This window comes from Aptenodytes patagonicus, chromosome 5 (assembly GCF_965638725.1).
Source record: "Aptenodytes patagonicus chromosome 5, bAptPat1.pri.cur, whole genome shotgun sequence".
Taxonomy (NCBI): Eukaryota; Metazoa; Chordata; class Aves; order Sphenisciformes; family Spheniscidae; genus Aptenodytes; species Aptenodytes patagonicus.
In genome coordinates, this window is record NC_134953.1 from 83,045,255 (window position 1) to 83,072,749 (window position 27,495).

The following is a 27,495-nucleotide window of genomic DNA, read 5'->3' on the forward strand; positions in this document are numbered from 1 at the left end:
TTATTCCAGTATAATGCAGGAAAACAGAAACAGTACTCTGAGAAATTCAGAAGTTTATTCATATTTTCAATTAAAATGTTTTTAGTTCAGTAACTGTTTTCAGTGCAAAGGCTGTGAAAATTAAGTAAAGACGATGACAATTTCTGAGAGCGAGGAGATAGTGCTGTTTATTAGTACAGTATATTCCCAGGTGGAGGGATGTAGGTCACTGGAATATTGTTTAACTCCTGTGTAGTGTCATTATTTGTGGCTGTCAGTACTGTCCTGTATCTATCAATTAACAAGAACTTGTGCACGGTTTCTGCTGGAATAGCATGCAAACACCCACCCATCATTGATTTTGAAGATGTTGCTAGTGGGGATAAATCAGGATAAGAAGAAAATGGCAGTGTGCAGTCAAATAACGAGAATCTGTGCACAGCTTCTGCAGGAGCAGCCTGTGAAGACCCACCTCTCGTTGACTTTGGAGAAATCGTTAGTGGGCATAAATCAGGATATAAGGAAAGTGACAGAGTGCGGTACGTGTGCAACCCCGGATACACTTTATCAGGATCAGAATGGGTAACGTGCCATCACAAAATCTGGGTACCTCGACCACCACAATGTTTGGGTAAGTAAGTGTAACTTTTATTGCTGGTTGACTTTGTACTGGTAGACAACCCTGATCGTTCTTAAAATAGGAGTTTCAGAATTAGGTTTACATTTGTTGCTTGATTACCAAGTCTGTAATGGACCAAAATGAACCCCTGGATTCAATCCTCCTTAACTTGTGGATCTTGGGCTTTAGTGTCCCAAAATCACTTACTCTCAATCGTGTTTTTTATTGAGAGAATTTTGCAGCTGTCTGGAAGGTTACGAGCAGATAAACGTTTTGTCTGTACTTCCAAGAACTTGTGCAACGAGGTACAGGTACTGACAATGGTGTCAGCCTCTTTCCCCCAGCGATTACATTCGCTTAGGACATCCTTTCATGCAGTTTCCCAGCTGTCGCCCACATGCGGGAGGAGCGCTGTTGTGGTAAGCTGCTTTGCTGTCTTCCATTTCCTCCTTAGAGCTCTTTGTTAGGCGTCTTATAAAATTCACTTTTAATCCTAGGTAACGGAAACACAACAGGCATAAAATTAGACTTACTGCCACTGATTTCATAAATTAATTATTTCAAGGACTACAGTCTCCTGAAATCAGTACTTCTTGAGATCATCACTGCTGTTTGCAAAGTCTGTAAAGCTGTCTATTATACACGTGAAGAAGAACGTGCTGGGAAGTTGTGCCATATCACTGACAAACTACCTAAAACTAAACATCCTGAATTAATTATGATAGAGTTCAAGTGTTTAAGTCGTCTGTGTTTTACTTTTAAAAAACACTGCTGAGTGAGAACCAAGCTGGTTTTGCGCTTTCTTTGCTGAGGAGGTGCTTCACATGCTAAAAGCCACCAAAGATTCATACTCCACCAGTTTTAATTTCTCTTGTTTCCCCTAGCACCATGTACCATTACAAAACAGCAACTGGAAGTCCAAAACCTTCTTCTCTCCAATGGAAAAAGACACACATTTTTGATTCAAAGCGGTCAGTGGCAGAAGTTTATGTGCATGACAGGATTTAATCTCACAGCCTCTCCTACCAAGCAGTGTTTTAATGGGCATATCGAGCTTCCTTCCTGTATCGCTGGTAAATATGCACCATACTTGAATGATTTTGATCTGTCAGCTACACCTTGTGTATAATTTTGCAGATGTTCATGTACATGAACTGCATCTGCCTGCACTATCAGAGACTGTTCATTCAACGGGCAATCGGTTTTCCCACCACCAATACACTTGCTGACGGTAAGAGTGTGTGTAAATCTAGCACAGAGGGGAAGTCACCAAAATTAAAGGTGCATGATGTGGGAGAATGTCCCCCTTCCTTTTTAATTAAACCAAAAGAGAAATCTGCATTTCAGATGCACAGTTCATCTGATCAATTGTAGATACCTGTATTTGAGCAGAAAAATAAGTCCTGCAGCGACCTGTTTCTCTCCACTTCTTATGAAAGTACTCTTCAGAAAAATCGTCTATGAAACCACTGGTATAACCTACTTTTACATTATGTTTATAAACACAGGTATTATCTATTACTGTATTTGTGAAAGTATGCATTAAAAAGTGCTATAGTCAGCTCCCTGTCAGGAAGGTTTGTGGTCCACCTGAGGAGTAGCATGCCAGTCAAGATAAGAGGACATAGTGAGTGTTAAAGTATCCAAACCAAAACGAAACATAGGTAATGGTTGCAAGGTTTCTTTCATCGTAGTTATCACAGCTTTAGATTCTTACTTGCAGTTGTGTGTTGGTATATTATGAGCAATCACAGTTTTATTCTACCTGTTATAACCTGTCAAATAAGAAAACGAGGTATTCTTGATTGTTTATGAGTCCTTTCTTGGCTTAAACTTCCCATAACTACAATGATAGTTTTGCCCAGTAGGCACGGCATTAACAAATAAGTAAATAAATAAGCAATTAATTTCATAATCCAGCACTCTGATCTTTGGTCAGTGAAAATAAAAGAAAAACTTAGAGAACAGGATGTGAGAGAAACCCTGATGAAATCAGTCTTGCAAATGAACCTTTGGATGATTTGAACTATTCCCAAAAAGTGCACTGTTAGTATCTGGATTAATCTTTTCTCTATGTATGTGTGGGTTGTAAAATTCAGGTATCATTCTGAGACCACCTCATTCGTTATTGAATGGTCTCTCCAGTGGGTGATCTCCCCTGGAAAAAAAAGTATTAATACCTGAGAAATTCAAACTGTAGAAAGAATCTGCAATTTTTAATGGCATGGGAAAACCAACATTTGAAACCAACTCCTTGGAGAAGTGGTGTGGTTTTTGAAGTCCTATTGTCTTCACACCAAGTCTCGATACCTTTGTAAGTCTGTTTAACATGAACATAACTGGTACAAGTCAGTGGCTGTGCTGTATGTTGGAAGACTGGGTAAAGAAATATTTGTTTGATACCATATGAATTGCAGCAGTATGAATAAAATTGGGGAAAGCTAATAGTCTTAGCTTGATGACCTACTTATGAATCACAAGCAGTCCTTTGAGGAGGAGATACAAGTTAATGCATCTTCAGGTCTTCCATGTTCAGTAGTTGAGATGCTGTGTCACCATAGCCAAGACTCTGCTACTTGTAACCGTAGGACTAACCACTCAGTAAAATACCACTCAACATCTCACCCTGTATGAACATTTGAGACAACAGAAGTTTGCTTGACCTACTGAACTGACCTCTGCATTTTGTCTGAGTGTCCTGATGAGTCTTACTGTAGTTTGAGCAGACTGAGCACCTGGTTGCTAGTCATTATATCCATTCTTGAAATTTCCAGACTACTAGTTCTGATCAACCAGTTCCAACCAAAGAAGAACAATTAAAAAATGATCCCTGTTTCACTGACGGAACTTCAGTAACAAATTGTGCAACCTTTCAGAAATGACTAGAAATTACAAAAGTATCTTTCAGAGTACTTTTGTAAGCTGCCTTTCAAGAGTTCTTCTGAAATAGTAAGGCAGTGTTGTAGGAAGAACAATCTGAAGCTGACATGGCTATTTCCAAAGGGGTTCGAGCACATGTGAAGTAGTCCAATTTCAGAAGGACAAGTAGTCCATTGATGGCCATAAGTGTCTAAGCTGAAAATTACAATGGAATTGTAGTGCTGGATTATACATAAAGCTGAATACAACAGTACTTTCTACACAGCCGTTATGTCAAGAATTGTGTACAGCATAGATTTGAAGTTCACTAACCCTAAGAACCATGGACACGAAGTGATGTATAAAAAGAGACCAAAGTAACGTGGTATGCATGAATCCTGCCGCTGTCCATGACCCTTAGTCTAGGATGAAGACAGCAATTTGTTTAATGTCATCGGAACTGTAATTGCACAACCACATTATCCATGGTGTTCAAACTTCCCATCAGACATTGTCTGAGAATCTCTACAAATTAATATATCTACAATGCTGAAACTCCCTCTTGCTTTTTAACTCCCAAAGGCCTTCTGAGCAGTTAAGATGGCAAATCCGTAATTTCTGAGACTAGTCCTGTTTGACATCAGCCCTCTGGGTCATGGATCTTACTTTAGTTTCATTCAACTACAGCACTTAAAGGCTATAACTAAATCTCCAAGTCCCACAAACAGAAATATGCATGTTATGTCCCAGTTGAAATAGTTTGATGTAAATTTTGGGGAAATCATTAGTGCCTTGAATTGTCTTCAAGAAATTGCCAAACACTTGAAACTGGAAAAAAACGTTGGCAACAGGGCAACATAGGATGTTATGTACCACCCACCTTCCTGGGACCTCTTCCAGAAAGACTCCTTTAAAAATAAAGAGTAGTCAGTCTTAGTGTCCACTCAGTTCTCGACCTTTCTGCTTCAAGATTAGTAATGATAGTAATTAATATGCATTGCCTACGGTTTAGCAACATACTGCTTTTGAGAAGTGCCAAAGAAAACATTCTTCCAGCCACTGATATACTGGGCCCTGATACTTGGGGCATATTCAAACAGTGGTTCTGGATCCTACTTGACTTGCCACTGAACCTAGATGATTCAGCAGTACATGCATAGAGCTGATTCACCCACCTTCACCCCACAGCAGGACCGATCTGTAGTTACCTTATAGCCATCCCCTCCCAGCCCTGAGTGCGTTGGTGCTATTTTCTAAATTGGAAGTAGAATACAAAAAAAAAAAAAAAAAACAAAAGACAGGCTCCGGTTTATAAATAGTATGTTTTCCTGGCTTCTGCAAGCATAAAGATATCATGAGCTTTTTAGAATAGCATTCTCGTCCTTTCTCAGTTGCTGAAATATTTCCAGTGTCAGTGCAAGACCCTAATCTTAATCACACAGCCTTTGAATGATCAGTTCCTAGTTAAGTATAGTTATTTCTCCATTTAAGACCTGCCAGTGAACCTGCCCTCCTTTGGGACAGTGTCCATAAACCAGACCAGGAGGGCTGTGAGTGAGCCCAGCATAGGTCATTTTGAGCTCCAGCTGTGGAATGACCTACTGGAAAAGATTAGTCAAATTCAGTTTGATCTCCTCTAGTTCTTGCTCCAACCGTTCTCTTTGCAATTAAGTTTTAATCTTGTAATTAGCATGACATCAGTAACAGCTGTCACTCTCCTCTTACAGAACCGTACATTTCTAAGAGCGGGAGAGAAATGTAGCCTTTTCTTTGCCCTAAGAAACATCTTTTTAACAATTTTATGCAGTTATGGTCAATACACTATGAAAATAAGAACTTATGCAATAAACATAAACATATTCTTCAAATTAGCATCCAATGTTTCTCTTTTCATTTAGAAATTGTGTGCTCTCCTCCAAGAATTCCCAATGGGAACTTTAGACCTCAAGAAGACAACTACGTAGTAGGTGATATAATCACAGTACAGTGTAATCCTGGATATCATTTTAAAGCATTGACTGGCAAAAGCACAGCAGAATGCACCAAGAATGGCTGGGTGCCTGATCCAGGCTGTGTCCGTAAGTAGCTCTCATGAATGAAGACACAATATGTAGAGTTGTTGGAAATGTCTCAGTGAAAAAGAGGTCAAGGGAAAAACTTAAGAAGCATGAGAAATGAGAGTTGCTTATTCATTGTGTTTCTTCATGATGTAAAGCTTAATTTGACGGTTTAGAAAAATCGTCTATGAAACCACTGGTATAATCTACATTTACATTATGTTTATAAACACAGGTATTATCTATTACTGTATTTGTGAAAGTATGCATTAAAAAGTGCTATAGTCAGCTCCCTGTCAGGAAGGTTTGTGGTCCACCTGAGGAGTAGCATGCCAGTCAAGATAAGAGGACATAGTGAGTGTTAAAGTATCCAAACCAAAACGAAACATAGGTAATGGTTGCAAGGTTTCTTTCATCGTAGTTATCACAGCTTTAGATTCTTACTTGCAGTTGTGTGTTGGTATATTATGAGCAATCACAGTTTTATTCTACCTGTTATAACCTGTCAAATAAGAAAACGAGGTATTCTTGATTGTTTATGAGTCCTTTCTTGGCTTAAACTTCCCATAACTACAATGATAGTTTTGCCCAGTAGGCACGGCATTAACAAATAAGTAAATAAATAAGCAATTAATTTCATAATCCAGCACTCTGATCTTTGGTCAGTGAAAATAAAAGAAAAACTTAGAGAACAGGATGTGAGAGAAACCCTGATGAAATCAGTCTTGCAAATGAACCTTTGGATGATTTGAACTATTCCCAAAAAGTGCACTGTTAGTATCTGGATTAATCTTTTCTCTATGTATGTGTGGGTTGTAAAATTCAGGTATCATTCTGAGACCACCTCATTCGTTATTGAATGGTCTGTCCAGCGCCCCAGCAGTTAGGCTCTGGGTCAGAGTGCTTCAGGAGGAACCTACCTGCCGTGGGCCGAGTAGGACACCCTGGGTAAACTTGAATGAAAGCTTCAGGGACTCTCCTCCTTCTATCCTTGACTTGGCCCTGAAAAGGGTCAGTTCTTTTGAGGAACTGCGAGAACAAAAGAAAGACACTATAGTTTTAAAATAAAAATGAGAAGAGCTAGGAAGAGCTTTTGGTGCAGAATCCGGAAAGTTACAAATGAAAATGGTGACAGGAGTCATTTCAATTTTAAGAGTCCACAGTTCAGTGTCTATACCTGAGCTACCTCTCTGGGCTCCCATCATGGCCAGTATAGTAAACTTAGTCAAGACACTCTACAAAAACAGTGTCATCCCACCGTAGAATAAATCCTTACATTTGGTCTCATGAATCAGCCTTTGAAGTCCACTGAGAATATTAACTGGGTTTCTGATGGTTGCAATGGAAACGGAGGGAACCAACAGAGGCATAGGTAATGACAAAGTCACCAGAAGCATAGTGCAATTGTTCCTGCACTCCTTAGGATCTGCCAAGGTGTGCAGTCCCGATTCTGTCCGTTTCAGAAAACACTCAGATGATGAAGCTGCATCTGAATTAATTGTGTCCTGACCTTTTTGTCATGCATGTGTTGATATTGTTGCTGTTAAATTCTATTTCAAGAGAAACCATGTGACTACCCAGCTATAGAAAATGGCAAGTTAAGTGAAAGCATGGAGAACTACAAAAGCTATTACTTTCCAATGAAGTTTGGGCAGCAAACTCATTACTACTGCAATAATGGTTATTCAACCCCGAGTGGAGAATTCTGGGTTCTCATGGTCTGTTCTGAAAGGGGCTGGTCTCCAGAGCCAAAATGCCTCAGTAAGTACATTTCCACTTTATGCTCAATTCTGTTGTAACTATCAAAGGTCTGTGCAGCAGAAATTGTGCCGATGGAGCACAAGACGGAGCAAAGAACAGTTTGTTAAAGTAGAACTGCTGTAGTTGACCCCTGGAACTGCACCCAGACTGTCATCCTATATGCAGAGCTCAAACTGTCAGCTGGTAAGTGACACTCTGAAATGAGTAAGGCTGAAACGATGCTTTTGGATTTTGGAGATTCTTCACTCCTGAAACTATCCATAAGATTAAGTGTTACATTGGAAGTGTTTCTCTTCTCTGGCTTCTGTGTCACGTGCATGCATCTACTTTCATCTGCACACACAGCTGCACATACAAACAGAGAGTTTCTACTCCATGTAAATATAGTCTTCCTTCCGTGGCTTGGGCACTTTGTCTAGAGGTTCCTCTCCGAGATCCGTTGCCTGGTCCCTTTGGATAACATGTGGGGCTGAGAAGTTGGCACACTCTTGCAATAAGCTGAAAGTGAGCATGGCATCAGCAAGAGATCCAGGTACACTGACCTAATGATTGAACTGTAGAAAATAGACTTACAGCAGCGAGCTGAGGCCTCCTCTCCTAACACACATCTTCAGTCACAGAAAAGTTCCTACCTGCTGGTAGGGCTTGGAAGTGGATTACAAAAGGTTGGTCTTTCCCTGTTGCCCTCAGTGGAGTGGTGCTCAGTGCAGGAAACGAGTGGAGTCCTGCCCAGAGGAAAGGGCCAGTTACCCAAGTAACACAGCTATAGCATTCCTTCAGGCATCTTCCTTGTGTCTGGGCTCTTGGGGGCACAGGATGCTGTAGAGCCAGCGTGCTTAGCTGTTGCTAAAATCTCTAGAGCTGGTTTGAGAGGCTGATACATTTGCACAGAGATGATGAAAACTTCTGGAGGCGAATGCTGAAAATCACTCAGGGCAGACATCAACATTTTAGAGACACAGCAGATCAAACCAGAGCTGGTGTACATGATGCTAGATGCGCTGAAGGTAGCCAGCCTTGCTTATGAACACGAGGTAAGCGATATTGTTTACTAGACCACTTTCTTAGCACTTCATGTAGTGACTTACACTCCTGTTCATGCGATTCATTAATCTTAGGGCAGTGAAACAAGACATGCTTTCATTCAGGTTTGAGAACGAATGTCTTTTGTGGATAGAAGGATACAGAAAGGCGCTAGGAGGCCCTTTTTTAGTAACTGTTCCTAAGAATTATTTTACCTCAGTTCCTGATGTACAAATTACTGTGGTTAAATGTAGTTACCTTCCTTCTTTAGAAAAATGTCATGTCAGACGGATGGCAAATGGTTATTTCTCACATAACCAGAAGTATGTTTACAAGGAAGGTGAAAGAGTTAAATATGTCTGCAACGATGGCTATCATACTGAACGTGAAGATGGGGAAGTCACGTGCACAAAGGATGACTGGTCACCTCCTCCACGATGTGTCCGTAAAAGTGAGTGTGCTTGTATTTTGTTGAGGTTTCTAGCTAAAACCAGTAAATCCACCGTCACATCACCTACATTAATCCATAAGCGCTGCTTAGTAACTGTAAGTCTAGGTGCTCTACAACTGAAACACAATGCTGTGATTCCCTCCACTGGCTCATGCAGCTCTCACGTCCCTGTATGCTGCTGAGGTCAGTCACTGTGCAAACATGGAGAATGTAACCCTGTAAAACGTCCACACGTGGTTCATTCAGATCTCCTAGAATGTAAGCTCTGGGATGGGAGTCATAGTCCCTTTGTCTTCAGTAGTGAAATCTTGTTATAACATAGCTGTGCAGTTAATCATTCCCCTTGTGCAGCCTGTCTGTAATTTCTTGTCTCCTTTCAGCCTCTCGCTATGCCACCTGATCCCTGTTTGCCTTGCTTCCTTTCCGGTTGGCATCATACTGGAAGCGGGGAGGAATAGAAAGGTTACTTCTCCTAACTCTGTTTCCAGCTTTGGTTCCTGACTTGCACCAAGCCTGAAATTGCTAGAATGTCTCCCAGGAGCTTCGTGCTCGCTAGGATAAAGATGTCTGAGTTGATAAGTTGAATACAGGTGCCACCTGAGTTCAGAAAATTGTTTCAGACATAATTTATTAATAAAAGATGTTTTATGAAGACTTTTCACCTTGGCTTACATAACTCTACAGAAGATGTATATGCCTGGTACCAGAGTGCAGTATGAAAGTGAAATAAATTTTCAGATTATGGGTGTAAATTATGTTTGTAAATTTGCTCATCAGGAATAAATATTTGGGGTTTTTAAATTTTATTCTTTCTTGACTTTTTTCCTTTTCTTTTTGTGGCTTCTTCCTGCCTGCCTGATGAGAAGAGAGTGAGAATTTTGCTGCCTGTGTTGGAGAACAGAGCCCACAGCTTCCCGGCTAGCTGACATTCAGATAATGCAGATGATGCATTGCTATATTGAATACCATTCAAAAATGCTGTACGGCACCAGCCTGCACATTTGGCTGATCTCTGCAACTCCTTTTCTCTTTTTAGTCACTCTAGGCAAAAATAATAGTGTCTGGTGAAGCGTTGCAGAATAAAGACCGTGATATCTTCCTTTTCTACCTGTATAAAATGATCTGCATTACGCAAACCATTTTTGCTCATCAGGAACAATGGTGCTGCGGAATGCAATATCCTGTGATTGTCATATTGCTGCACTACTGTTCTTAAATGTTCTTAATGTTCTGAAACCTCTCTTTTCAGATGTTAGCTGTGGAGCCGCACCTGAAATTCCCAATGCTTATATTACAAGCACTCACCAGGAGAGGTATCTGCCCAGTGCCAGAGTGCAGTATGAATGTGAAAGCAATTTTCAAATGATGGGTGGAAATTATGTCACTTGTAGAAACGGAGAATGGTCACAAGCACCAATCTGCAGAGGTAGGAATCCGTGCTTTCATCTTGCCTGTTAGCATAGAGGGGACTGTTTGTTCACCTAAATACTCTAAAGACTCTACTTTTTTTACTTCTGTTTTCATTGTACTTGCTATTGCTTCCTTGCACAGCATTTTAATTTAGCTTGATGCTTCTAGAAATACTGTGGGTATTTTCATCAACAGCAAAAACGTCTTGAAGAAGCAGGGCCTAAAATGTGCTGCTCTGTCATTCTCCTGTCTGGTACTGGTATTTCCCCAGAGTCCACCATTTCAGCGACCTTCAGGAGAAAGACATGTAAGGGCTCCTCTGTTCTGTTCAAACCTGTCAGGGAGTAGCTGAATGGAAGAAGCGGTAGGGGAGAGAAAGAGCTGTTCTTCTCCAGGGCTCCACCCTGACTGATGCAGATCCCAGCAGAGACTCAGATCTAAACCATGTAAGGTCTGCTAGGGCTGTGGGCGTGGGAAGAGCGTTCCTGTGACAAGGAGCTGTCAGGAGCTGTGCTCCTGTCCCCTGCCCAAGCCTGTGGCTGCAGGGTGAACAAGTGCTACTTGGCTTTCACACACCTCCATGGAGCTGACTGCACTTACCCATCCCCGAGCAGTGCAGGCTGACAAGCTCCTCCAGCGCTGCCGGTCCTGCAGAGCTCTGCGATTCAGCAGAGCGCCAGCTTGGCTGCTAGCCCTGTGATTTCCAGGAATGCCAGGGCTCCCTGGGGAGGGACATGGGCACGCAGGAAGGCTGGTGTGGCTTCTTGTGCTGTGAGGTGTAGCTACAGAAACACTGGCTTTTTCTAGAAGCTCTCATTGACCCTGCCATCTCTGGAGAGTCCCAGAAAGAGTGTTCTGCTGCCACTGTCACACCTCGTTGCTTTCTCCATGGTGAACTCTTGGAGCTGTTACCCACCTGAGGCAGAAAATCTGGACAGAAATTGTAACAAGATTGATTTCTTTAACTATTGGTTGTATAGGGGAACACCTCAGCGACTGCAAACGTGACTGCAGCAGTGTCTCTTTTCAGATGTGACATGTGAACCTCCTCCAGAAATTGCGGGTGGTAACGTTCAAGGTGTGAAAAAGTCAAGGTATTTGCCTGGGGAGAGTGCTCGCTATCAGTGCTGGCAAGGTTTTCAGATGACTGGGACTTCCACCGTAGCATGTCAGAATGGGACCTGGACAGAGCTGCCCAAGTGCAAAGGTAATTTCTCTCTGTCTTCATACAGTTGCCTGTCAGTGAGACTGTCATGAAGCTGACTCAGTGGCATTTACTTCTCCACGTTTCAGTCTCATTACTGTGCACAAACGCAACATATCTGGCACACTCAGGAAAAAGGCGTTTTCCCAGGTATCTATTCAGATGAGTTTACCAGCTGAGTGACCCAGGTGGCTTCACTCAAGAGGGCCCCATCTGGAAAACCACCCTGAGGCTGAGAGCAGTTGCTGGCCAGGTCTAATTTTGAGACGCAACCCTTGGACTTCTTAGAATATACTTTCTGTGCCTGCCTGATGAGAAGAGAGTGAGAAATTTTGCCACCTGTGTTGGAGAACAGAGCCCACAGCTTCCCGGCTAGCTGACATTCAGATAATGCGGATGATGCACTGCTATATTGAATGCCATGGAGTGAAATCAACCGTTAAATCAACTGAGGGTAGAATCTGATGTGTGAGCCAGTACCTAGGTACGGTGTTGGTGCCTCCTAGGATTTCATGAGCGCGCTGAATGATCTCATTTGTTTTCATTAGACATAGAGAAAGTTTCAGCACGTGAACCAGTGCAGCAGCATCTGACTCAAACACCACCCAGCTGGGAGCTGAAAGGGGTGCAGAAACAGCAGATGAATTCCGACCAGGCTCCATATTGTGCCTCCGGAACACAATGCCAAGTGCAAAGAGTGTCACTGCTGGTGCCAAGGGATCTGGGTCTTCTCTGAAGATTTCCCAGTGCAAGGTCCGTTGGAAGGCCAGACTTGGCAGCAGTGTGGTGCTTGAATAGGTATAAAAATCCGTGAGGCAGCGATGCTTCAGGATTGGCATGTGTGAACTCCCCAGTGGCCGTAAGTGGCCCACAGAGCCCAAGGGCTATGCCGTTAGTGATTGCAGCGGTGCAGTTCAGTGGCAGTCGTTACTGTTTGCAGTCGGATCCACTTTTCTCACTGCTCAAGCAGTACAGGGAGGAGGTGGGTGTCAGGCTCTTCTGCAGAAAGAGCTGTGCCAAACGCTACACCGTTATGCAGGACAAGAGGAAGTCCTGCAGGCGGCTGCAAGCACTTCAGCCGTGGACAAACGGGGTGAACTGGTAGCTGTGAGTCCCAGCACTGGAGAAATGAGAAACTCTTGCTCTTTTTCACCTGCCAGGTATTTGGTTTTCCCTCTGCTTTCCTCCAGGTCTCTCATAGTGCCAGTGTACTGTCCGGTCGTATTTGTGGCCAGGCCTCCGTTGCAATTAAACTCTCACGGCTTTCTCTCTGACTGGGAATTTTCTTCCAGGGAAAGGTGGGAAATGTGGCCCGCCTCCAGTTATTGAAAATGGAGACCTTCTTTCCTTCCCCATGCAAGAATATCCACAAGGTACAACTCTGGAATACAAATGCCCCAGTCTCTACGTCCTGGAAGGATCTCGGTATATCATCTGTACTGGCGGGCAGTGGACAAGCCCCCCAGTTTGCCTAGGTAGGTTGAAGCACGTGCTGTGTGGCCAAAGGCTGTGTGATTGCTCCTGTTTTCTTTTTCTCAGATCCTGAGGGCATCACTTGTGCAGCAGCACTTGTGCTGGGGTTGCGATGCCGGCAGGGCAGAACAACGAGTCCTTCTTCTGTCCAGAAGGAGTTTCTTCCTGAAGTTTGCTTCTGTAGTCCCCTCTGCTGCCTGCTGTCTCTCGCCACCACGGCGGGTTTGGGAGGAGGGGAGTTTGGCTGAACACCCCTGTGTGAGGGGATTGCCACCACTGTGCAGGGCTCCCGAGTTGGGGACGCTGCTACGGTCAGCAGGCTGGGGGGGGGGGGATGGGTCTGGGTGCGTGGCAGTGCTGGGGAAATCCGGGGGTGCGTCCGCAACATGGCCATCAGGAAACGAATTTAGAGAAGTGCTGGGCAGAAGGGCAGGAGGGATCTCAAAAAAGACACGGGGAAGTTCATTGGTGCCTAGTGACTTCCCCCACCCGTGCTTCGATCTTGCCCTGTGTGACTGTCAGAGTGAAAAGGCTTCTCCATAGCTCTGCGTGGGGTCTCAGCCATGGTCTTTTTTCCCTCTAGCGTGGATGTGAATGTCTTTCCTGTCGCAAGTAGCAGAGGGTCAGAGCAAATAGCTGGAAGCATTTTGTGATGCAAAGAACTTCTGTAGGCTCTAGGGGGAAAAAAGTTACCTGTGGTGCGTCTGTATGAAGTGATGACACTCTTCCCTTGCCTTTTTCAAGTGGCCTGTACAGCGTCTGAAGAAGACATGGGCAGAAACAATATTGAGCTGAAATGGATCACACAAAGAAAGCTGTATTCCAGATCGGGTGACTTTATTGAATTTCGGTGTAAAAGCGGGTTTTTGGAGGACCCAGCATCTTCCCCCTTCAGAGCACAGTGTATGGAGGGGACGTTAGAATATCCACGGTGCAAGCCAGGCAGTAAGTCATCTCCACTCCGGCCACAGCTTAGCCGCTGTGTTGTTGCATTTTTAGGGCTGAAGCCGAGGGCAAAGCCTTTAGCTTAGTGCTTTGCGCCTGGGGAGGTAGTAGCAGGGTGCCAGGGTGTGGGAGCATCCTGTAAGCTGCAGGCGGCGAGGGGCAGTGCCCCCAAGAAGCCGCTGATTAGCGTACCTGAGCTGGCAAGACTGCTGGGGAAAGGGCTCTTGGGGGCTCTCAGCTGGTACTAACGGTTTCAGAGCATCAGTTGTCCAGTGTGAGGTCTACAGGCAAATAATGAAAGTACTTTTTCCAGAGAACTGTACAGTGCGTGAGAGGCTTATGGAAGAGAACCATATTCGCCTACAGTCATCAGGCTGGTCGAGAACTTCCACCTATCGGTCTGGGGATTATATTTTCTTTGAATGCAAGTGGTGGTACCAACAAGTTTCACACCCTGAGAAATTTAGAGCACAGTGCCTGGATGGAGTGATTCAGTGTCCTACATGTGCCTACATCCTACACCGGCACCAAGTGCTCGGTGCTGAGGACATGGCGGGGGGCTGTAGGAGGCAGCTTTGCCGAAATTGCCTGTCCACTGCTCTGAGGAACGACTGCGGTGTGGCAGGTTTGGTCTTCATGCCTTTTCCCCTTTTTTTCTCTTTACGCTGCAGGGTCATTGGGATAAATGGAAATGGCATGAAGGAGCCCAGCTGTGGAAATGAAAGATCCCTCAACCGACCCAGTGGTTTGAGCTTAATTTTTCCTGGCCTTTCCAGTTTCACTGTGCTTTGTTTGCAGCTTAGCCAACGTTCTGTCTTGGAATTTGTTGGGGGTTTTTTCTTTTTATTATTGGATGATTGTGTTTACATTTTATCCACATTTTATCCATTTTTGTAAATGTATTTACATTTTGTAAATGTGTTTACATTTTATCCATCCGAATGGTTGTGCTTGCATTTTATCCATTCTATATTGATCTCTCTGTTATTTTTACTAACAACTGTGTCCTGAAATAGGCTGCCTTTGGTGGCATACTGAGAGAAGAATTAAAGCCCACAGGTAATTTCGTTATCAGCAAGTAGAGTGTGTTTGGCCTTGTCTGCTCCTAGCTGCTTCTCCCTGCGCTTGCCTGGGTCATGGCAGAGGTGAGTGTCCTGACCTCCTGATCAGGATGAGTAAGTGCGTGGAGTGTCCTTTAAATGACTCGAGGAAGTCTCTAGATCACAGACCCAGTTCTTATGAGGGACTTGAGCCTCCCTGACTTTTGCTGGAAGGGCAAGATGTTGGGATGCAAGTAATTGGGCTTTCTGGATGGAGGTGGGGATGACTTCTTGGTCTAGGTCCTGGATGGGCAAATCTGTGCAGCACACAGCTCCATCTGCTGTTCCCTAACAAGGAAGACCTGTCTGGCTTTGTAGAAATCAATGGCAACCCTGGGTGTGGTGACCATGTACTAACAGAGTTCATGATTCAGTGGGGAGACAGAAAAGCAAGTATTAGAGTACAAATCATGCACCTTAGGAGACCAGATTTTGGCTTATTTAGGAAACTAGTAGGTGGGATTGCTTGGGAATCATAGAGGAGTTCAGAAAAGCTTACAGGTCTTGAAGGACAGAATCTTCCAAGCACAAGAATATTTGATTCTTGTGCTGAGGAGGAAAAACACATTTACCAGGACTCTGGCTTGACTAAACAGGGACCTCACGTGGATCTCCGAAGCAGAAAAGAAATCAACGTACAGCAGAATGAGGTAAAAACAGGCTATAAGGTGAACCGTCCATGGCATTGCCTTGGTATGTATGGGTAGTGTTAGGAAAGCTGAAGCTCACTTAGAGTGACACTTGCAAGGGACATCAAGGGTCACAAGAAGATATTCTATGACTACATTAGCACTAAAACAATAAAAAAGAAAAATGTGGCCTGTCACTGAATGGGGTAGGTGATTTTAGTGACAGCAGCCCCACATAAAGCTGAAGTACTTGATGCATTCTTTGCATCACTGTTCATCAACAAGACGCTGTCTTCGTTTCTGTAATGCACCCCATCCTATCGTCTGCTCACAGATGAATGTCCAGCATTATGCTTACATCCAGGGGACATGAGGGGGCTAAAGGATCTCAGAGACTTGGCCACGCTTACTGAGAGCTACTACAGCCATTTTGCTGTGGCACTGCCCTTGGCGATGCAAGTGCTGGGGAAGTAAGGCACATAGGGAAGGTACCCTTGGGCCCCACAGTAAGCAAAAACATTTGCATTCTTTGAAATTTGTTCTAGCTTAGTGTTGTTTCTCTCTGTAACTAGTGAGGATGCATGTCAAATCGGCAGAAGTAAAAAAAAAAAAAAAAAAAAAAAAGGCTATTTAAGTTATCTCTTCTTCTATGGTAATAGAATTAAGAATTAGATTACCAAATCATGGAATCATAGAATCATTAAGGTTGGAAAAGACCTCTAAGATCATCGAGTCCAACCATCAACCCACCACCACCATGCCCACTAAACCATGTCCCTAAGTGCCTCATCTACACATCTTTTAAATATTTCCAGGGATGGGGACTCAACCACTTCCCTGGGCAGCCTGTTCCAATGTTTAACCACTCTTTCAGTAAAGAAATTTTTCCTCATGTCCAATCTAAACCTCCCCTGGCACAATCTGAGGCCATTTCCTCTTGTCCTATTGCTAATTACTTAGCCAATTACATTTGCCGCCTTGGCCGCCTGGGCACACTGCCGGCTCACGTTCAGCCGGCTGTCGACCAGCACCCCCAGGTCCTTTTCCGACAGGCAGCTTTCCAGCCACTCTTCCCCAAGCCTGTAGCGCTGCATGGGGTTGTTGTGGCCGAAGTGCAGGACCTGGCACTTGGCCTTGTTGAATCTCGTACAGTTGGCCTTGGCCCATCGATCCAGCCTGTCCAGGTCCCTCTGCAGAGCCTTCCTACCCTCGAGCAGATCAACACTCCCGCCCAACTTGGTGTCGTCTGCAAACTTACTGAGGGTGCACTCAATCCCCTCATCCAGATCATTGATAAAGATATTGAACAAGACCGACCCCAAAACAGCCCTGGGGAACACCGCTCATGACCAGCCGCCAACATCAATATCACCACAACTCCCTGGGCCCGGCCGTCCAGCCAGTTTTTGACCCAGCGCAGAGTACACCTGTCTAAGCCGTGAGCCGCCAGCTTCTTGAGGAGAATGCTGTGGGAGACGGTGTCAAAGGCCTTGCTGAAGTCCAGGTAGGCCACATCCACAGCCTTTCCCTCATCCACTAGGCGGGTCACCTGGTCATAGAAGGAGATCACGTTGGTCAAGCAGGACCTGTCTCTCATGAATCCGTGCTGGCTAGGCCTGATCCCCTGGTTGTCCTGCTCATGCCTTGTGAGCGCCCTCAAGATGAACCGCTCCATCATCTTCCCTGGCACCGAGGTCAGGCTGACAGGCCTGTAGTTCCCCGGATCCTCCTTCCGGCCCTTCTTGTAGATGGGCGTCACATTGGCAAGCCTCCAGTCGTCCGGGACCTCCCCCGTTAACCAGGACTGCTGATAAACGATGGAGCGTGGCTTGGCAAGCTCCATAATCCAAGCAATTCCTGTCTGTCAATATTTTTACCTTAGTGCATAATAGAATTCCTTCCTTCTTAGGAAAATAGGCAAAATATACTCACTTTTGATCATATCTTTTAATAAATGAAGGTAGCATGAGTTTTGATAATGGAATGAAATATTAATGCCTTGATTAAAAAAGACAGTATGGATTTAATGACATTTATTAATTTTCAGTAATGATTTTTTTTAAGTCTTTATTATTTGTTGTGTGAAGCAACAAACAGCTTGTGAAGCTCTTTCTCTCTTGGCATGCTTGCTCAGTAAAAACAGCGATCAGGGTACAGAGCTGCTCTGCATAGAAAATTATATAGCTTTTGCCTTGGTGGTTTGTTGAGGTTTGGGGGCTGCAATAGAAAGGCGCTTTATGTTAAAAATGTAAGTACCTAGTTCTATTATATTTGTATTTCTGTTTACATCTTGTCTTACAGAATACACATCCTCAACAACCTAACTAGTAGGTCTCTCCATTGGCCAGCATTTTATCTGACAATATTATTTTCCTTAATTTCACAGAAATATAGATATCCATATTCCACTGTTGGAGCCAGTATTTATTCTTTCAAGGAGAAGATAGTGATATTTATTTCCATTATCAAAAGGAGGTGGCAGTCCCCATTTCCCCGATGGTGGAGGCACATCTATTTTCAAGAAAATCAGCATCACTCAAATCATCTCAAATTTATAATACTGACTGTAATTTTTTTATGATCAGAATAAATGAGGAAAGGCTTTTGCATTTTTAGAGGTAATATTTCCATCTGATAATGTGATGGAGGATTTGATCTTTTCTTGATTGTTATTTCGCTGGCCGTCTGACAGGCTCACTGATGCCAGCAAGGAGCTCTTTGCTTTGCGATCACCTTGACTTGGTTATTTTATCCAGGACCAGAGCAGGTAAATTACATGTTTATCAGTATGTTGAAATATACAAGTATATTTCCAGTATCACTGGAATAATTTTCATAAGCAGCTTTATGAGAAGTTGAGGTAGGCCTTGTGTTACTTAGTAGCATCAAGGGCAAAGAGTGAGAAGGGGGGGGGGGGGGGGGGGGGAGAGAGAGAGAGAGAGAGAGAACTGGGGGGGGGGGGAGAGATCACCAGTCCAGGATCCAGCATTGGACCTGCCAACAGGGGGTGTTGGTGTGGAGAGCACCCCAAGGAGGCTCGTGTGTGCCCCTATTTATTGGCCCCAGTCCAAGGTTTCTAGAATCTTCTCTCACCCCAGCTTCAGGAGTGGTTGAGACATTAGTCAGTCAAGGAGAGTGACACTGGGCCCCTCCCCGTGGCTGGCTTCTGGAGCTTTCTCTTGGGGCATTGTCTGTGCGTAAAGCACAGTCACTTGGGCCTCGTCCCTTACAATGCTATATAGTGCTGCAGATGCCATTGTTGTTCACGCTTGGTTGCAGACATGGTACGTTTAGATTGATTTAGTTGCATTTCATTCACATTGAAAAAAGGACTGTTTTCTTAGTTCTTTTCTGATCAGAACTGGAATCCCAAATATTGCTTTTCTTTTTCTCCTTTAGTTTTGAGGTAGAAAAACTTTCATACACATCTAAGACCAGAAAAGAGAAGACTGCAGTTCTTACTTTAAGATTCAGGAGGAAGCAGGTGATATTTCTGAGCATGATGATGGGACAAACACCTGAAGGCTGTGAACTGCTGTCTATCCAGAACTCCCTTTAAAAGCAGCAGGACTGTTTGCTAGACTCATGTGCCATATCCACATTTAATATCATTCAGCTTTTGACATATCATTGTGAGTGTAGGAAGAGCGGAGAAGTGGAAGTCTATTTCCAGGATGTTTCCATACAAGGTGTGCTGATAGCTCCAAATCACAAAGTGAAAGCATATTTTCAGATGTATTTACAAGAAAAGCTGAAAAGGCACAATGTGTTTTAGTGCGCTAAATGTTATTAGATGCATTAGCATTAACATAAAATGAAGTTTATTTTTTTCAGTAAATAAAACTGAATTCTTCAGAGGCTGTTTATAAAACTGGAAGCTAAATTACCTTTGCACTGTGGTAGCTGTGGCCAGTTTTCATGCCTACAAATTATTCTCTGTGACCTAGTAAGGCTCAGATCTTGCTGGAATTGATAACTCTTTGTTTTTCCAGAAAAAAAGTACCTTTGCTTTCTAGATCCTGTAATGAAGCCCTAGGTGACTGCACTACACATTATCTGCCTGTATCCTTTCAGTTATATTTTGACCTATGGCTGGGAAAAAAAAAAGTCTTCCTTGAACTTCATTGAATTATCAATTATCAATTCAAGTTATCAATTCTAATAATGTGCCCTTGCAGCAAAGACGGCGTTAGAGTAGTGCTGCCAGCAGGTCGAGGATGATCCTTCCCCACTACTCAGCACTGGTGGGACCACTCCTGGTATGCTGTGTCCAGTTCTGGGCTCCCCAGTGTAAGAGAGAGATGGAGCTACTGAAGGGAGTTCAACAAAGCACCATTATGGTAAGAGACTGGAGCATCTCTCACTTGAGGAAAGGCTGAGAGAACTGGGACAGTTTAGCCTAAAGAAGAGGGGGGCTGAAGAAGGCTCATTAGCCTAAAGAAGGGGAGTTCAGGGGGGGTCTCATCAATGTAAATAAATACCTGAAGGGAGGGTGCAGAGAAGACAGAGCCAGGCTCTTTTCAGTGGCGCCCAGTGCCAGGACAAGCCAGGACAAGAGGCAGTGGGCACAGGCTGAAACACAGGAGATTCCTTCTGAATTTCAGGAAACACATTTTTACTGTGGGGGTGACTGAGCACTGGCACTGGTTACCCAGGGGGGTTGTGGAGTCTCCCTCTTTGGAGATATTCAAAAGCCCTCTGGACGTGGTCCTGGGAAACCTGCTCTAGGTGACCCTGCCTGAGCAGGAGGGCTGATGACCTCCAGAGGTCCATTCTATGATTCAGTGAATGCTTGTGCTCAGGGACAGAACAGTGCAGCCTATCATTTGCCTGCCTGAGTATAATCTCAAGCACCCTGTTGGTCAGAGTGGCTTTCTCAGACAAGCACAGCATTATGATTGCCTGCGCGTTACAAGAGTTCGTTTGTTGATGAACTAAACCATCTTCTGTCTCAGTCTTCTGAACAGCCTAAATAAATTGTTTGCAGCACCCACTCTGAGTGAAAAACTGTTTGTCTGATTAGCCTTTCCCAACGCCCTTTTTATTGTATTATAAAATGAAATACAGTCTCTAGAGTGAAATCAAATCAAAGGCTGTACATTCACATTTAGGTGGTGTGGTCCACTTCGTCCCTACTTTACAGGTAAACATCCAGTAACACCAAAACATGGGTTCCACCAATTACTAGGTTCATAACTATTCCTGCATTTTCCTCTAATGACACATGAGGATCCTGGGAACCTTTCACATGACATTTCTGAAAATAATGATCAGAAAGCAGACGTGAATGAGCATAGCCTTTGTTTATTTGACAGAGCCATTTGTAACACTTTGGCTGCTCATATCAGTTAATTGATGACAAATACGTTAATCAAAGATCTGTGTGAGCCATGGGTTCATTTGCTGCTGAAATTTAGACTGACTGAGATTACCAGCTGAACTACCATTCTGAATTACCATTACTGAACTACCAGTAGGAAGTTTCTGCTGGACTCTCACTTGCTGTCTGCACAACCGTAACAAAGCACTGTTTCTCTTTTCTGTGAGATTAACATAAAGCAACTCACTGTCATTTGCTAAAAACAGAAGACCTCTCTTGGGCACTCAAGAGTGCCCAAGTACAATTTACATATTGTAAATATGTTTTACACATTTTATAGATTGGAAACCAAAGCACAGATCTGAGATATTTTCTCAAGCTCATGCTGTCTGTATCCAAGCCAAGAACTGCTTCAGGGTCACTGTAGCCAGAACCCTGTCCTCACTGGGTGCTTAGAAAAAATTAATTGCTTTTGGAAGTCAAACTCTTCCTGAAACCCTGCATCCTGAAACCGGTATTTCTCAGTATTCTGAGCAAAGCCATAAAGTTACCATTTTCTTCAATTCTGCTTTTCATATAAAAATATCCACTTCCTTATTCCTTTCTCACACATACACACACATGCACACACCAAATAAATACTGAACTGTGCCACTGAATAAAGTCAAGGACTGAACTTTTAATTCACTTGTGGTAGGGCAACCGCCGCTCTGAACACAATTCTGTCGGTGAGAAAAATGCATCCTTATTTACCAGAAAGTTTACGGTCAGAACCAAAGAAAGTAATTCCATTGTAGCATTTAGCTAGAGGCAGGGAAAGAAAAGGTGGTAGTGGCGTACTTAACTTTCACGCTTCTTTTTCTATAATGTAGTATTTCTAACTTAATAACTTAGCAGGGCTATGACATTCTCTGATGTGCTGTCACTGGTATTTTCAAGAACACAGAGTAGCAGCTGGATTCCTGAAATGCCTCGCAACAAAAAGGAGCTGCAATAAGGTGGCAGTGGGGCAGTGTTCTGCGCTCCCACCAGACAGCAAGACTCACTTTAAAAGTGTGAGGATTCCCAGCAAGGGCCCTTCAGCGCAGTTGCACAGGAGATGCCAAAAGGAAACTTTGCATTTGTGCAACTTTGATTTTTTTTTTTTTTTCCCCCTCCTTGGATTTTGCAGTACAGGTGATTTAGCTGATCACTGTATTCAGTTTATCGTTGTATTGTCACTAGCACTGTATTCACAATATCGGTTAATACTGTTCATGTCATATTGTCAAGATTTCTTCTCATTCTGTTACTGACATTGCATACAGTATTCTACACTTGTATTTCCACCAGACCTCCATCTCTGGTCGCTGGCTATAGCCAGGGGAGGATGTAGCCACTGGCAACGGTAGATGGCAGATGATGCATTTGTAAGGATGCTAAAAAGAATGCAAAAAATAAATGCAAAAAAAACCCAAACGAACCCAAAACATTTTCTTGTCTTTTCAAAAATGAACATTTAAATATGCTGTCCATAGTCCAGATACCTAAAGGGAACATCTGCTCCTCTGACAAGACAGCAAGGGGAGGAAATGCAATGAATTCCTAGACACAGAGATAATCCTTCACTAGGAGGCCAATTTGCTCCTTGATTCAGGCTCCAAGAAGGCTCAAGTGCCCTCACAGATCAAAGCCGGGCTATGCAGTCTGCCATGTGACAGCCTACACTAACATTATGATCCACTACCTTCAAATACTGCAGGTTACAGAATAACGTGACAATTGTCAAGGCAAGGTGATGTTAGTCATTGTGTCTGCCTTCACTTACTTGGCTTTCCACTTTAGCTATTTGTCATAGGTGGAAAAGGAACACAAAGCAACGTGACGCTGCTAAACTCAGTTTAAGTGGACCTTTACGCACACTCTGCATAATTCGTTCTGATACCTGTTGCTTCAAATCTTCAGCAGTGTTTTCTATGCATCTTCCAACAGTATTTGCTGACAAAAGAATGTATTTTACTTTGTCACTGTATTGTCTTCTGTGTCTTACTTCAACCATTTTTACTGCAGCAGGAAGAAGAAGTGTTTCCCCAATGGTATGTGGCTTTTTGTCTTTTGCTATCAAGTGAAAAGCCTCGAAAGAGGTGCTTAAACATTTATCATTAAGTTTAGTGAAATTTTGTAAAGTACTGGATTGAGTATGACATGACTTAAAGCATCACTGAAAAAGTTGTAGAGGTTTGCCTTCATGTTCTGGATGCTTATTTTTTAAATGTCTTGCTAGCGTTAGCTAATATCTAAGGCGCTATATACTAAGGGCAAGGTTCATTGTTAACAATAGCAGATTTAAATCCATATTTCAAATAGTCTTCTTCACAATCTCCAAATTTTTTTATCAACTTCCTGTCAGATGTGATTAGAGAGACATGGTTTTTAACTCATAATGTGGCTGATGAAGAGCTCTTACTAGGAGTAGGAGTGTTGGCTCTGCCATTTTCTTGTTGTTTGCTTGTGTGTTACCTTCTGTCTGCAGCTTCTTTGCAAGGAATCTTTTTAAGCCACTTGTCCATTTTGTGAGGGTTAGCTTGGTGAAAACTAAACATAATCCACAAATGCACTTAAGTGGGCACACATAAACTGCAATGCATTGCAATATGCTGAAAACAAACGAATGAGTGAGGGTGCCACTGTGAACACCTCTACATTGTGGAGCACCCACTCTCCCCCCAGGACACGTCGGTACCATACGTGACATGGAACCCTCTGACATACGGGCCAGGTGAAATCACCACTGTCAAATCTGAATATTAAATATCAGTAAAACATTCTTTTTTTTTGACCAAAAAAAAAAAAATACAAAGAAGTTCTGATATTTTCTTCCCGCACCCCAATGGATCGTCTTCTGAACCCCTCGGGGTGCATGCACCCCACTTTGGAGCCCACTGTTCTAGAGGACCTTCAGCGCTGATTTATCTGGTCTTGAGACCTCTTCTCCAGGTCCCTGCAACAAAAGACCTGTCTGTGCTCAGGAAGTCAGCTTGCCTTTGCTTTCTTCACATCTCATTCTAAGAAAATATGTCCAGTTATTTGGTTATGGGGCTGCCAGAGCAAAGATTTAGCTTTTCCGAAGTCTCCCTTATCATCCAGCAAAAGGAACAACTGAAGTATTTCTTGCTTCATTTCCTTAGAGAGAAATCAACCCATGTTAATACCCCACGTGAATATCGAGATAGGCTCCTTTAACGATATACAAATACAGCATGCTGGTTTAGTTGATTTTCATGACCTTAGTGGAATTAGATGAGGTTAAAGAAATAACCCTCTGAGATGAAGGCACCAAAGGCCAATGCAAAATCACCTCTTGCTGCACAGTGCCAGGTAGGCTGCCCACACTGGCTTTCAAAAAAATCTTAGAAAAGTGAAGAGCAAGAAAAGAAACTGCATATCATCGACAAAGCCCAATAGGTAAGAGGCAGTAAAAAAAACCCCACTCCCTCAACCTTCCCCTGCCCAGCAAGACATCAATGATACACAAACGTGGTAGCTGTTCCCATACATCAGCTACAATATGTTATCATCGGGTCAACTACCAAAAAAGTCAAGAAGGTCCTGGCTCCATCAAGACACCATCACAAACTCTCCTAGAATAATACAAGGATGGCAGGTCCCATTCCAAGCCCTGGACCAAGAAGTCATCCCCACCTCCATCCAGAAAGCCCGATTACTTGCACCCCAACATCTTGCCCTTCCAGCAAAAGTCAGGGAGGCTCAAGTCCCTCATAAGAACTGGGTCTGTGATCTAGAGACTTCCTCGAGTCATTTAAAGGACACTCCACGCACTTACTCATCCTGATCAGGAGGTCAGGACACTCACCTCTGCCATGACCCAGGCAAGCGCAGGGAGAAGCAGCTAGGAGCAGACAAGGCCAAACACACTCTACTTGCTGATAACGAAATTACCTGTGGGCTTTAATTCTTCTCTCAGTATGCCACCAAAGGCAGCCTATTTCAGGACACAGTTGTTAGTAAAAATAACAGAGAGATCAATATAGAATGGATAAAATGCAAGCACAACCATTCGGATGGATAAAATGTAAACACATTTACAAAATGTAAATACATTTACAAAAATGGATAAAATGTGGATAAAATGTAAACACAATCATCCAATAATAAAAAGAAAAAACCCCCAACAAATTCCAAGACAGAACGTTGGCTAAGCTGCAAACAAAGCACAGTGAAACTGGAAAGGCCAGGAAAAATTAAGCTCAAATCACTGGGTCAGTTGAGGGATCTTTCATTTCCACAGCTGGGCTCCTTCATGCCATTTCCATTTATCCCAATGACCCTGCAGCGTAAAGAGAAAAAAAGGGGAAAAGGCATGAAGACCAAACCTGCCACACCGCAGTCGTTCCTCAGAGCAGTGGACAGGCAATTTCGGCAAAGCTGCCTCCTACAGCCCCCCGCCATGTCCTCGGCACCGAGCACTTACATGCACATGTAGGATACTGAATCACTCCATCCAGGCACTGTGCTCTAAATTTCTCAGGGTGTGAAACTTGTTGGTACCACCACTTGCATTCAAAGAAAATATAATCCCCAGATCGATAGGTGGAAGTTCTCGACCAGCTTGATGACTGTAGGCGAATATGGTTCTCTTCCATAAGCCTCTCACGCACTGTACAGTTCTCTGGAAAAAGTACTTTCATTATTTGCCTGTAGACCTCACACTGGACAACTGATGCTCTGAAACCGTTAGTACCAGCTGAGAGCCCCCAAGAGCCTTTTCCCCAGCAGTCTTGCCAGCTCAGGTACGCTAGTCAACGGCTTCTTGGGGGCACTGCCCCTCGCCGCCTGCAGCTTACAGGATGCTCCCACACCCTGGCACCCTGCTACTACCTCCCCAGGCGCAAAGCACTAAGCTAAAGGCTTTGCCCTCGGCTTCAGCCCTAAAAATGCAACAACACAGCGGCTAAGCTGTGGCCGGAGTGCAGATGACTTACTGCCTGGCTTGCACCGTGGATATTCTAACGTCCCCTCCATACACTGTGCTCTGAAGGGGGAAGATGCTGGGTCCTCCAAAAACCCTCTTTTACACCGAAATTCAATAAAGTCACCCGATCTGGAATACAGCTTTCTTTGTGTGATCCATTTCAGCTCAATATTGTTTCTGCCCATGTCTTCTTCAGATGCTGTACAGGCCACTTGAAAAAGGCAAGGGAAGAGTGTCATCACTTCATACAGATGCACCACAGGTAACTTTTTTCCCCCTAGAGCCTACAGAAGTTCTTTGCATCACAAAATGCTTCCAGCTATTTGCTCTGACCCTCTGCTACTTGCGACAGGAAAGACATTCACATCCACGCTAGAGGGAAAAAAGACCATGGCTGAGACCCCACGCAGAGCTATGGAGAAGCCTTTTCACTCTGACAGTCACACAGGGCAAGATCGAAGCACGGGTGGGGGAAGTCACTAGGCACCAATGAACTTCCCCGTGTCTTTTTTGAGATCCCTCCTGCCCTTCTGCCCAGCACTTCTCTAAATTCGTTTCCTGATGGCCATGTTGCGGACGCACCCCCGGATTTCCCCAGCACTGCCACGCACCCAGACCCTTCCCCCCCCCCCCACCCCCCCAGCCTGCTGACTGTAGCAGCGTCCCCAACTCGGGAGCCCTGCACAGTGGTGGCAATCCCCTCACACAGGGGTGTTCAGCCAAACTCCCCTCCTCCCAAACCCGCCGTGGTGGCGAGAGACAGCAGGCAGCAGAGGGGACTACAGAAGCAAACTTCAGGAAGAAACTCCTTCTGGACAGAAGAAGGACTCGTTGTTCTGCCCTGCCGGCATCGCAGCCCCAGCACAAGTGCTGCTGCACAAGTGATGCCCTCAGGATCTGAGAAAAAGAAAACAGGAGCAATCACACAGCCTTTGGCCACACAGCACGTGCTTCAACCTACCTAGGCAAACTGGGGGGCTTGTCCACTGCCCGCCAGTACAGATGATATACCGAGATCCTTCCAGGACGTAGAGACTGGGGCATTTGTATTCCAGAGTTGTACCTTGTGGATATTCTTGCATGGGGAAGGAAAGAAGGTCTCCATTTTCAATAACTGGAGGCGGGCCACATTTCCCACCTTTCCCTGGAAGAAAATTCCCAGTCAGAGAGAAAGCCGTGAGAGTTTAATTGCAACGGAGGCCTGGCCACAAATACGACCGGACAGTACACTGGCACTATGAGAGACCTGGAGGAAAGCAGAGGGAAAACCAAATACCTGGCAGGTGAAAAAGAGCAAGAGTTTCTCATTTCTCCAGTGCTGGGACTCACAGCTACCAGTTCACCCCGTTTGTCCACGGCTGAAGTGCTTGCAGCTGCCTGCAGGACTTCCTCTTGTCCTGCATAACGGTGTAGCGTTTGGCACAGCTCTTTCTGCAGAAGAGCCTGACACCCACCTCCTCCCTGTACTGCTTGAGCAGTGAGAAAAGTGGATCCGACTGCAAACAGTAACGACTGCCACTGAACTGCACCGCTGCAATCACTAACGGCATAGCCCTTGGGCTCTGTGGGCCACTTACGGCCACTGGGGAGTTCACACATGCCAATCCTGAAGCATCGCTGCCTCACGGATTTTTATACCTATTCAAGCACCACACTGCTGCCAAGTCTGGCCTTCCAATGGACCTTGCACTGG

At 44.2% G+C, this 27,495-nt stretch overlaps 2 protein-coding genes across 4 annotated transcripts in view; one reads left to right on the forward strand and one right to left on the reverse strand.

The window, feature by feature from the left end:
• The window catches only part of F13B (coagulation factor XIII B chain), a 36,975-nt gene extending 19,141 nt beyond the window's left edge, over nucleotides 1-17,834 (forward strand). The window contains exons 13-23 of the mRNA XM_076338276.1: nucleotides 422-610; nucleotides 1,483-1,671; nucleotides 5,356-5,535; nucleotides 7,075-7,275; nucleotides 8,570-8,749; nucleotides 9,999-10,175; nucleotides 11,190-11,366; nucleotides 12,656-12,838; nucleotides 13,581-13,781; nucleotides 14,095-14,526; nucleotides 17,812-17,834. Coding sequence (XP_076194391.1) covers nucleotides 422-610; nucleotides 1,483-1,671; nucleotides 5,356-5,535; nucleotides 7,075-7,275; nucleotides 8,570-8,749; nucleotides 9,999-10,175; nucleotides 11,190-11,366; nucleotides 12,656-12,838; nucleotides 13,581-13,781; nucleotides 14,095-14,526; nucleotides 17,812-17,834 — 2,132 coding nt within the window. The remainder of the gene's footprint in view (nucleotides 1-421; nucleotides 611-1,482; nucleotides 1,672-5,355; nucleotides 5,536-7,074; nucleotides 7,276-8,569; nucleotides 8,750-9,998; nucleotides 10,176-11,189; nucleotides 11,367-12,655; nucleotides 12,839-13,580; nucleotides 13,782-14,094; nucleotides 14,527-17,811) is intronic.
• A 2,960-nt stretch (nucleotides 17,835-20,794) lies between these two features.
• Nucleotides 20,795-27,495, reverse strand: part of LOC143160273 (complement factor H-like) — a 40,013-nt gene continuing 33,312 nt past the window's right edge. Inside the window, exons 21-24 of one of the 3 annotated variants that reach the window (XM_076337997.1) lie at nucleotides 26,764-26,946; nucleotides 25,813-26,013; nucleotides 25,302-25,499; nucleotides 20,795-25,157 (exon numbers count right to left, since the gene is read on the reverse strand). In XM_076337997.1, the coding sequence (XP_076194112.1) occupies nucleotides 25,144-25,157; nucleotides 25,302-25,499; nucleotides 25,813-26,013; nucleotides 26,764-26,946 (596 nt within the window). In that variant the 3' untranslated portion in view covers nucleotides 20,795-25,143. The remainder of the gene's footprint in view (nucleotides 25,158-25,301; nucleotides 25,500-25,812; nucleotides 26,014-26,763; nucleotides 26,947-27,495) is intronic. The other 2 variants (XM_076337999.1, XM_076337998.1) reach the window with 2 other exon arrangements.